At 52.0% G+C, this 11,711-nt stretch overlaps 1 protein-coding gene across 1 annotated transcript; it reads right to left on the bottom strand.

The window, feature by feature from the left end:
• Window positions 1-3,593: 3,593 nt before the first annotated feature.
• Window positions 3,594-5,483, bottom strand: LOC117194740. Its single transcript, XM_033399234.1, has 4 exons — window positions 5,451-5,483; window positions 5,230-5,368; window positions 3,760-4,000; window positions 3,594-3,691 (listed from the first exon to the last, which is right to left on the bottom strand). Exons 2-4 carry the CDS (start codon window positions 5,321-5,323, stop codon window positions 3,685-3,687), a joined length of 342 nt encoding a protein of 113 aa, XP_033255125.1. The 5' UTR covers window positions 5,324-5,368; window positions 5,451-5,483; the 3' UTR covers window positions 3,594-3,684.
• Window positions 5,484-11,711: the final 6,228 nt, after the last annotated feature.

Genomic DNA, 11,711 nt, shown 5'->3' with positions numbered 1-11,711 from the left:
GAGCCGCTTGCCATCAACACCATCATTGCCCACGATGCACGCCAATACACACATCCAGCCAATAAACAACACACAGGGGGACAACAGAGCCGGCCGGTATACAGCGTAATGTTCGCATTGCGTTTGTTATGCCGGCCGGTGCTCCGTTGTTGTTTGTCCTCCTGTTAGAAATAAAATAAATATAATTAATATGTTTATATGTTGTAAATGTATGTCAATTATCGTTTATTTTACCTCGTCTGCATCAATGTATTTGTTGTAGATGTCAATCCTGTTGTTTCTGTAGTTTTTGCATGTCCGTAGATAGTTTGTCCATAGTTTTAGTTACTAGCCTGTGATATTAGGAATAAGTTTTTGTAAATTAATGTAGTTTTTCTGTAGTTAATTGTATATTATTAGTAGTTTTCTGATTAGTTTTATTACCTTTTTCCTCTTCTTCCCCACCTATCTGCCATTCCCATATTTCCCCTGACATGTGGTATTACTAAAAATACCACGCAAATACCAGACTTGACCGATAACACACCAAAAAAGCCAATACAAATTCAAATTGCATTTCTCAATGCCCAGTGTGTTATCGGTCGCAACTTCGGCAATTATGCCCAGCCAATTCCTCACCCACCCCCCACCCACTTCAAATGCCACTAAATGACAAATGAGGCTGAGCAGGAATAAAATGAACACTGCCATCCTTCGCCACTCAGCCAAATGCCCCAACAATGCCAATACAACCGCCCACAAGATGCTATGCGGTCGACTCTTCGGAGCGTCTCGCGCCCGGATCGTAAGATCCGGAAGTTGAAAGTATCCGGGCGGTTATACGGGAGCAGGCAAACTTTCCCCTTCCCATCCCATCCCATCCTTGACAACAGAGCAGCCAATTCACACAGCACAGAGAAACATTAGACACGGGCCATTGCCCAACAACAACACACACAGCCACTGAAACAGAAGGCCGTTCAAATCTTCCATTGCCTACTTATCGGTGCTGCTGCCCTCGGACTACTTTCATCTCACTGAATATTGGGGTGAGTGAAAGTGGAACCGGGGGTGAGAGCACCGGTAAGTGACGACCGGCGTGGGAGTGGGGGAGTTGGCGGACATGTGAGAGTTCCACCATGAACCTCGTCCGCCACTCTCATCTCGTCCACCCGCTCGAGAGGTCGCGATCGTCGGACGTATATAAATTGAACCATCGCCGCCGCCATTAAAATAAAATAAAATCGCAAGTTTGTTTGTTCGTTGCCATCAGTGTTGCCCGTGTCGTTTGTCGTTTTGACTGTTTTGTCGTTTATCGTTTGCCGTGTCATTTGTGCTCTGGTGCCAAAAAATAAAGACAGTGAAGGCCAGACGACGCCAAGCCAAGCCAGGCAGCAGCCATTTTGTGTCGCCCCGCCCCCCCCCCCACACCATTCGCCGATGCACATGACCATTCCAAACGCGGAAAAGTGCTCCTCGCCAATCCACCACGCTCCAGCCCTTCCTTCACCCCACCCACTACTATCTCCGACAAGCTTTAGTTCCTGTGCCACTACAAACATCACAAACATCACAAACTAAAAGAGATAACTGTGATAGACAAGAAAAAAAAGAGAACTAAGGTGCCAATAAATACATTAAATACAAACACACACAAGAGACTTTTCAATTAAAGAACAACAAACAGGCAGCAGATCGCCAACACACAAACCAACAGCCAGCCATGACCAGAGGAATGGCCAGACGAGGGACAACCAGACGACACAGCGACGGCGGCAGAGCGGCCCGCAGAGGCGCCCTAGCAGCAGCAGCAGCAGCCAACAACACCAACACAAACACCGCCAATAGCAGCAGCAGCAGCAGAGCCCTCGGCGCAGGCGCCAAAACCAACGCCCCAGCCAATGCAGAGCGCCGACGCCACAGCCTTCCATCGAGTGAGTACCCAGCCATTGCCATGGCCGATATATCCACGGCCACGGCCACAGCCACTCCCGCCTCGAGACACATCACAAAAACCGCGCCAAATGCAAAGGGAAGGGCCGATGCGACGCCGCTCTCGCTGCCGCTTTTCCCGCCTCTCACGCTCTCGGACATACAAAACCGTTCAGGAGTAACGGGAGAGGGAGAAGACGGAGGAGAGCCGGCTAGCCGACGCGCAAGAGCGGAGCGCCAAAACGGCCAACGGGCCGCCACACACTCACACACACGACCGGATCGAAACCGTTGCGTGTCGAACTTGGTTCGAGTTCGAGCAGCGGGTCGATCCGAGCCATAGCCCAGTCAGCACCAATACTACGACAAACAGCAGCAACTACACAACCACAATCACAGCCAATCCCACCAACACCAAAACGACGCCGCGCCCTCATCGACAGTGGGAGCGAAGATGAGGATGAGGGTGAGAGGAAGCAGGCCAGAAGACTGGGCCGCCATCACCAGCAGCGGCAGCAGCGGCCGCCAATTAGGAAGCCGAAGAAGAAAAGGCAGACAATGGAGGAGCTGGAGGCTATTGTCCAGGAGCAGCTGAGGCAGCACGAGCTGAGGGAGCAACAGCAGAAGCAGCAGAAACGGACGGCACATGCAGCCAACACCAACACAGTTGCCGACCCTGCCACTATGCCGCAATCTGCACAGCCAACACATGCCCCTGCCCCTGCCCCTGCCCCTGCCCCTGACACTACTATAATTGCCAATAGCCAGACCCACAGCCATCACCAACATCGACAACAGCCAATACATAGACAATCACCAGCCATTCACACAGACAATACCACAATTAACAATAGAGATAATAATGACGCCAATACAAATACAAATACACCCGCCAATACAATCACCAACACCACCACCGCCATCACCATCACAAACACCCCTGCCACTACCACCGACGATGACATCCGGCACGGCGAATTCGGGCATCAGCCCAGCCAGGAACGTGGCTTGAGGATCCTCATCCGAGGACTCTCCCACTCCACGCCGCCGGATTGGATTCGCAGCAGCATGCTGAATGAGGGGTTCACGGTTCGGTTTGTAAGGGTGATCACCGATCGATTTGATCGCAGCCGCCAATTCAACCTCTTCGAGGCTGATATCGCCCCCAAACCGGACCGTGGTGTTAAAGCTGCGACGCCTGGGTGGGAGGCCCGTCACGGTTGAGAGACTTGGAGTCTCCCGTGACCCTGCCCAGTGCCATCGATGTCAGGTGTTTGGCCACACCCGCGCATATTGTAGACGCGCTGCAGTTTGCATGAAATGCGCGGGCGGGCACCTGACGACGGAGTGCAGCAAGCCAAGGGCCGTCAATCCCAAATGCGCCAACTGCCAGGGCCAGCACATCAGCTCATACAAAGGATGCCCATCCTACAAGGCAGCCAGGCAGAGGCTCGTGGCCCACAGGGTCGCCAGGGAGGAGGAGCGTCGCAGACAGCAGCCACAGCCAAGCCAACAGCGACACCAGCCAATACAACGTCGCCAGCAGCAGCCACATCCACAGCCACTCCATAATCCGCAGCAGCAACGCCAACACCAACCGGATCGGCAGCATCGGCAGCAGCATCGGTATGGCGACCAACATCCCCAGCCATCGACCAGGGGGCGCCAACACCAGACGGTCCAGCCGATGCAGCCGATCGCGAATGATGCTCCGACGCCACGCCGACACCAGCAGCAGCAGCGGCCAGACGCCCAGTGTGATGGCAGCTGCGCTCAAAACCTGCAATTGTACGTACAGCGTATAACAGAGTTGGAAAGGAGGATCGAACGGATGGCAGAGCAGCTCACCAGATTGGCTGCAGCAGCAGCAGCAGCGGTTCCAATAGCCGCCAATACAGCAGCAGCAGTGGCCATATCGGACGGTGAGCCGGATATGGACATGGACGACGACAGCCAATGGACCGATGAAGAGCCTTATGAGGACCTAGGTAGGTTTCTAAATGGAGAATCCAGTGGCGACTCCGAAAGCGACGGATTAAACGGCGTCTACTGATTGCGACAAATAGCAGAAGTTTAATGCCAATAAAACCTAAAAATAGAAAAAAACGAGGGGAACGTTGTGAGTTGCTGCGGACACCGCAACTCTACGGTTATACCCGATACTAAGTCAGTATAACTCTCCTCCGGCAGACGCCGCTAATATTAAACGACACGACAAAGAGTGCGTGCGAGAGAGACAGAAAATCAGTCTGAGCGTGACGTCGGGCGCTGCGTAGCCGCTGAAAATTGATTTCTTGCTTTTGGCTACAAAAATGATCTGATCTGATCCAGATTCAGCAATCTGATAGATATGGTCATTATCTATGATTCTGCGTTTTTAGTTTTCTCGAATGTGCAATATTGTGGATGCAACAGATTTTCGTTCTTTGTGGGGGCGGAAGGGGGTGGGGCGAAATTCTGAGATATACGTTTTATAGTGAGATCTAACAGAAGTGCGGATACCAAATTTGGTTACTCTAGCCTTAATAGTCTCTGAGATTTGTGGATGCCCCAGATTTTCGTCCTTTGCGGGGGCGGAAGGGGGTGTGGCGAAATTTGGACACGAAACGGTCAAGGTCCGATATCACAGGAGTGTGGATACCAAATTTGGTTGCTCTGGCTCTTATAGGTTCTGAGATCCTTGAACTCATATTTTGCAATTGACAAAACCGACCATGAAACCTGTGTGCTAGAGAGAGACAGAGCGAGAAAGAATGAAATTGTTTTCTTGATTCTGGCTATAATCATTATACGATCTGGTTCAGATTTTGCACTGTAGAAGATATGGTCATCCTCACCGATTCTGCGTTTTTGGTTTTATCGTATCTTTAAAAATGTGGATGCCATAGCATTTCGTCCTTTGTGGGGCGGAAGTGGGCGGGGCGAAGTTTTGAAATATTTTTGTAGCAGTGACATATCACAGAAGTCTGGATCCAAAACATCGTTGCTCTAGCTCTTATAGTCCTTGAGCACTAGGCGCTGAAGGGGACGGACGGACGGTCGGACGGACGGACGGACGGACGGACGGACGGACGGACGGACGGACGGACGGACGGACGGACGGACGGACAGACGGACAGACAGACAGGGCTCAATCGACTCGGCTATTGATGCTGATCAAGAATATATATACTTTATGGGGTCGGTAACGATTCCTTCTGGACGTTACACACATCCACTTTTACCACAAATCTAATATACCCCAATACTCATTTTGAGTATCGGGTATAATTAAACACAATTAACAACAATCTGCAAATGACCAACAAACATACTCACCTGCTATTAAACCGACAGAGCTGCCCCTCCAGCAGCTGCCTCGCCGCTCCTGGAACTCTCTTGAGGCATAATGGGCGTAATTTGTAGGCCTCATCAGCAGCACTGCCGTCAATTCCAACAGAAGTCCAGAGGCCAGCCACTAAAATACAAAGGAAAACAGTCAATACACGCCAACACGAAAAAAAAAAAAACACGCCCAAAACACACAAAAACACACGTACCTGCCAATTACCAGACAGAGCTGCCCCCACAGCAGCTGCCTCGCCATGAACATCATCAATTTTCTGCCAAAGGGGCGGAAAAGGAGGCCTTTTTTGAACCGATGACGAACGTGGCCGAGGAGGCCAGGCCAACTCTGCTAACAACGCATCCTGGTGGCCGGACCAGCAGCCACTCGGATGCGGCCAATCAACAAGTAAATCGACAACGTATCCTGGTGGCCGGACCAGTTGCCACTTGGATGCGGCCAATAATACTGACAGTCTGACATCACACACCGATGTCAACGCCAACACACTGGACAACGCATCTCGGGTGGCCGGACCAGTGCCACTCGGTCTGCTGCATTAAACCAACAGACAGATGCAACGTGGGCGGCCGGACTAGAGCCGCTCGCCATCTCCAACTTTGCCCACGATGCACGCCAACACCATCAATCCAGCCATCGCCACTAAACAACACACAGGGGGACAACAGAGCCGGCCGGTATAGAGCGTAATGTTCGCATTGCGTTTGATATGCCTGCCGGTGCTCCGTTGTTGTTTGTCCTCCTGTTAGAAATAAAATAAATATAATTAATATGTTTATATGTTGTAAATGTATGTATTGACATACAATGCATCAATGTATTTGTTGTAGATGTCAATCCTGTTGTTTTTTGTAGTTTTTGCATGTCCGTAGATAGTTTTAGTTACTTACCTGTGATATTAGAATTAAGTTTTTGTAAATTAATGTAGTTTTTCTGTAGTTAATTGTATATTTTTCGTGGTTTTCTAATTAGTTTTACCTTCTTACTCTTCTTCCCAACCTATCTGCCATTCCCATAATTCCCCTTGACACGTGGTATTACCAAAAATACCACGCAAATACCAGACTATGACCGATAACACACCAAAAAGCCATTTCAAATTTAAAATGCATTTATCAATGCCCAGTGTGTTATCGGTCGCAAATTCGGCAATTTATGCCCAGCCAATTCCTCCCCACCCCCTACCCACTTCAAATGCCACTAAATGCCAAATGCGGTTGAGCAGGAGCAAAATTAACACTGCCAACCTCCGCCACTCTGCCAAACGTCCCAATAAATCCATTTCAACCGCCCATATGATGCTATGCGGTCGACTCTTCGGAGCGTCACGCGCCCGGATCGAAAGATCCGGAAGAGAGAACAACAGAGCAGCCACTACACACAGCACAAACATAAGACACTGGCCGCTAACCAACGACAACGACAACACACACAGCCACTAAACAAACGGCTATTCCAATTCTCCATTGCCTACTTATCGGTGCTGCTGCCCTCGGACCACTTTCATCTCACTCAATATTGGGGTGAGTGAAAGTGGAACCGGGGGTGAGAGCAATAGCAGCAGCAGCAGCAGAGCCCTCGGCGCAGGCGCCACCACCAACGCCCCAGCCAATGCACAGCGCCGACGCCACAGCCATCCATCGAGTGAGTACCCAGCCATTGCCATGGCCGATATAGCCACGGCCACAGCCACTCCCCCCTCGAGCCCCATCACAAAAACCGCGCCAACCACAAAGGGAAAGGCCGAAAAGACGCCGCTCTCACTGCCACTTTTCCCGCCTCTCACGCTCTTGGACGCACAAAACTGTTCAGGAGTAACGGGAGAGGGAGAAGACGGAGGAGAGCCGGCAAGCCGACGCGCAAGAGCGGAGCGCCAAAACGGCCAACGGGCCGCCACACACACACACACGACCGGATCGAGCCATAGCCCAGCCTACACAAATGCCACCAATCCCACCAACACCAAAACGACGCCGCGCCCTCATCGACAGTGGGAGCGAAGATGAGGATGAGGGAGAGAGGAAGCAGGCCAGGCATGAGAGACGGGTGTGAGCGGCAACAGGCGCCAGCATCTGTGTCGTCGTTGGAAATGGCAGCTGTTGGTTCGGATTGGCGTGACGTCACGGCCATGGTCAGGCGGCAGCTTCATCAAAGAAGGCCTCCTTTTCCATCCCTTTGGCAGGAAATTGTCATTGTTGATGGCGAGGCAGCTTCTTGATGGTCAGCTCTGTCTGGTGATTGGCAGGTACGTGTGATTTTTGTGTGTTTTGGCCGTTTTTCGTTGTTGTCCGTATTGACGTCTCTTTCCTTTGTTGCAGTGGCTGTCTCTGGATCGACGATTGGGCACATCAATAGGCGCCGCCCGATCGCATGCTTTCGCGTGCGCTGGCGATTTGGGCCCTCCACACTTGGCCCAGACCCTCCAGATCGTCGAATGGATCGTGGTCGGTCCATTCGTCGTCATCATCGTCATTAATTGCTTCGCAGTCCATATCGGGTTCGGATTCCGATATGACTGCGGCGTCAAAGTGCGTATTTGGTGCTGGTCGTGGTGATGGCTGTGTGGATGCTGCTGCTGCTGTTGTTGTCCGTTGTGGCGGCACTCCTCCCGTGCTCTCGTCCCTTGCCTGCAGCAGGTTTGTCAGTTTCGTCAAAATTGCTGCCAGCTTATCCTCCAGCTCTTTAATTTTTACGGCATATCTTTTCAGGATATGGGCACAGCTCCCATCGCACTGGGCGCCTGGCTGCTGCTGTAGCTGGGGTTGGCGTGGCGTCGGAGCACGATTTGGGATCGGCTGGACCCTTTGGTATTGGCGCCCCTCGGCCAGTGGCTGGGGATGCCGATGCTGCCGACCCGGACCGCGTTGGCGTTGCTGCTGCGGCTGTGGGTGGAGTGGCTGTATGGGTGGCTGCTGCTGCAACTGTCGCTGTAGTGGCTGCTGGTGACGTTGTGATGGCTGCTGGAGACGATGTGCTGGCTGTTGCTGCTGTATTGGCTGCTGCATTTGCTGTGGCTGTTGCCGTAGTGGCTGAGGCTGCTGCTGCTGCCGTCGATGCTCCTAGACAGCGACCCTGTGGGCCAGAAGCCGCTGCCTGGCTGCCTTGTAGGCGCTGCAGCCCTTGTAGGCGCTGATGTGGGCGCCTTGGCAGTTGGCGCATTTGGGATTGACGGCCCTTGGCTTGCTGCACTCCGTCGTCTGATGTCCACCCGCGCATTTCATGCAGACAGCAGCTCGTCTACAATATGCGCGGGTGTGGCCAAACACCTGACATCGATGGCACTGGGCAGGGTCACGGGAGACTCCAAGTCTCTCAACCGTGACGGGCCTCCCACCCAGAGCTTCAACACATCGAATTGACCACGGTCCGGTTTGGGGGCGATCTCAGCCTCGAAGAGGTTGTATTGGCGGCTGCGATCAAATCGATCGGGGGTCACCCTTACAAACCGAACCGTGAACCCCTCATTCAGCATGCTGCTGCGAATCCAATCCGGCGGCGTGGAGTGGGAGAGTCCTCGGATGAGGATCCTCAAGCCACGTTCCTGGCTGGGCTGATGCCCGAATTCGCCGTGCCGGATGTCATCGTCGGTGGTAGTGGCAGGGGTGTTTGTGATGGTGATGGCGGTGGTGGTGTTGGTGTTTGTATTGGCGGGTGTATTTGTATTTGTATTGGCGTCATTATTATCTCTATTGTTAATTGTGGTATTGTCTGTGTGAATGGCTGGTGATTGTCTATGTATTGGCTGTTGTCGATGTTGGTGATGGCTGTGGGTCTGGCTATTGGCAATTATAGTAGTGTCAGGGGCAGGGGCAGGGGCAGGGGCAGGGGCATGTGTTGGCTGTGCAGATTGCGGCATAGTGGCAGGATCGGCAACTGTGTTGGTGTTGGCTGCATGTGCCGTCCGTTTCTGCTGCTTCTGCTGTTGCTCCCTCAGCTCGTGCTGCCTCAGCTGCTCCTGGACAATAGCCTCCAGCTCCTCCATTGTCTGCCTTTTCTTCTTCGGCTTCCTAATTGGCGGCCGCTGCTGCCGCTGCTGGTGATGGCGGCCCCGTCTTCTGGCCTGCTTCCTCTCACCCTCATCCTCATCTTCGCTCCCACTGTCGATGAGGGCGCGGCGTCGTTTTGGTGTTGGTGGGATTGGCTGTGATTGTGCTTGTGTAGTTGCTGCTGTTTGTCGTAGTATTGGTGCTGACTGGGCTATGGCTCGGATCGACCCGCTGCTCGAACTCGAACCAAGTTCGACACGCAACGGGTTCGATCCGGTCGTGTGTGTGTGTGGCGGCCCGTTGGCCGTTTTGGCGCTCCGTTCTTGCGCGTCGGCTAGCCGGCTCTCCTCCGTCTTCTCCCTCTCCCGTTACTCCTGAACGGTTTTGTATGTCCGAGAGCGTGAGAGGCGGGAAAAGCGGCAGCGAGAGCGGCGTCGCATCGGCCCTTCCCTTTGCGTTTGGCGCGGTTTTTGTGATGTGTCTCGAGGGGGGAGTGGCTGTGGCCGTGGCCGTGGATATATCGGCCATGGCAATGGCTGGGTACTCACTCGATGGAAGGCTGTGGCGTCGGCGCTCTGCATTGGCTGGGGCGTTGGTGTTGGCGCCTGCGCCGAGGGCTCTGCTGCTGCTGCTGCTATTGGCGGTGTTTGTGTTGGTGTTGTTGGCTGCTGCTGCTGCTGCTAGGGCGCCTCTGCGGGCCGCTCTGCCGCCGTCGCTGTGTCTTCTGGTTGTCCCTCGTCTGGCCATTCCTCTGGTCATGGCTGGCTGTTGGCTTGTGTGTTGGCGATCTGCTGCCTGTTTGTTGTTCTTTAATTGAAAAGTCTCTTGTGTGTGTTTGTGTTTAATGTAATTTATTGGCACTTTTATTCTCTTTTTATACCCGATACTCAAAATGAGTATTGGGGTATATTAGATTTGTGGTATAAGTGGATGTGTGTAACGTCCAGAAGGAATCGTTTCCGACCCCATAACGTATATATATTCTTGATCAGCATCAATAGCCGAGTCGATTGAGCCCTGTCTGTCTGTCCGTCTGTCCGTCCGTCCGTCCGTCCGTCCGTCCGTCCGTCCGTCCGTCCCCTTCAGCGCCTAGTGCTCAAAGACTATAAGATCTAGAGCAACGATGTTTTGGATCCAGACTTCTGTGATATGTCACTGCTACAAAAATATTTCAAAACAAAGGACGAAAATCTGTGGCATCCACATTTTTAAAGATACGATAAAACCAAAAACGCAGAATCGTAGAGGATGACTATATGTTCTAGACTGTTAAATGTCAACTAGATCGTATAATTATTATTGCCAGAATCAAGAAAACAATTTCATTCTTTCTCGCTCTGTCTCTCTCTAACACACAGGTTTCATGGTCGGCTTTGCCAATTGCAAAATATGAGTTCAAGGATTTCAGAACCTATAAGAGCCAGAGCAACCAAATTTGGTATACACACTCCTGTGATATCGGACCTTGACCGTTTCGTGTCCAAATTTCGCCACACCCCCTTCCGCCCCCGCAAAGGACGAAAATCTGGGGCATCCACAAATCTCAGAGACTATTAAGGCTAGAAAAACCAAATTTGGTATCCGCACTTATGTTAGATCTGACTATAAAACGTATATCTCAGAATTTCGATCCACCCTTTTCCGCCCCCACAAAAGACGAAAATCTGTTGCATCCACAATATTGCACATTCGAGAAAACTAAAAACGCAGAATCATAGATAATGACCATATCTATCAGATTGCTGAATCTGGATCAGATCGGATCATTTTTGTAGCCAAAAGCAAGAAATAAATTTTCAGTGGCTACGCAGCGCCCGACGTCACGCTCAGACTGATTTTCTGTCTCTCTCGCACGCACTCTTTGTCGTGTCGTTTAATATTAGCGGCGTCTGCCGGAGGAGAGCCATACTGACCTAGTATCGGGTATAACTGTAGAGTTGCGGTCTCCGCAGCAACTCACAACGTTCCCCCTCGTTTTTTTTACGATGTGGACGGGAACAAAAGTTTGTCAAGGTAAGTAATGGGTGTGGTGGAGGAAAGGCGGCACGGCACGGCACGGCACACGACAGACACCACAAAAAAGAAAACAAAGCACAACAGCAAGACAACGGAAAACGGCGACACGAAAAAACGACACGAAACGGTTATGGCACGTACGTCCGACGATCGCGACCTCTCGAGCGGGTGGACGAGATGAGAGTGGCGGACGAGGTTCATGGTGGTACTCTCACATGTCCGCCAACTCCCATACTCTCCCCTCAACTCGACTGGCCCGATCGCCGATCGTCATTTACCGGTGCTCTCACCCCCGGTTCCACTTTCACTCACCCCAATATTGAGTGAGATGAAAGTGGTCCGAGGGCAGCAGCACCGATAAGTAGGCAATGGAGAATTGGAATAGCCGTTTGTTTTAGTGGCTGTGTGTGTTGTCGTTGTCGTTGGTTAGCGGCCAGTGTCTTATGTTTGTG

The sequence above is a fragment of the Drosophila miranda genome (genome assembly GCF_003369915.1).
Source record: "Drosophila miranda strain MSH22 chromosome Y unlocalized genomic scaffold, D.miranda_PacBio2.1 Contig_Y3_pilon, whole genome shotgun sequence".
NCBI classification, from domain to species: domain Eukaryota; kingdom Metazoa; phylum Arthropoda; class Insecta; order Diptera; family Drosophilidae; genus Drosophila; species Drosophila miranda.
The sequence above is the reverse complement of the archived record's forward strand: the minus strand, read 5'-3'. Positions and strand labels throughout refer to the sequence as shown.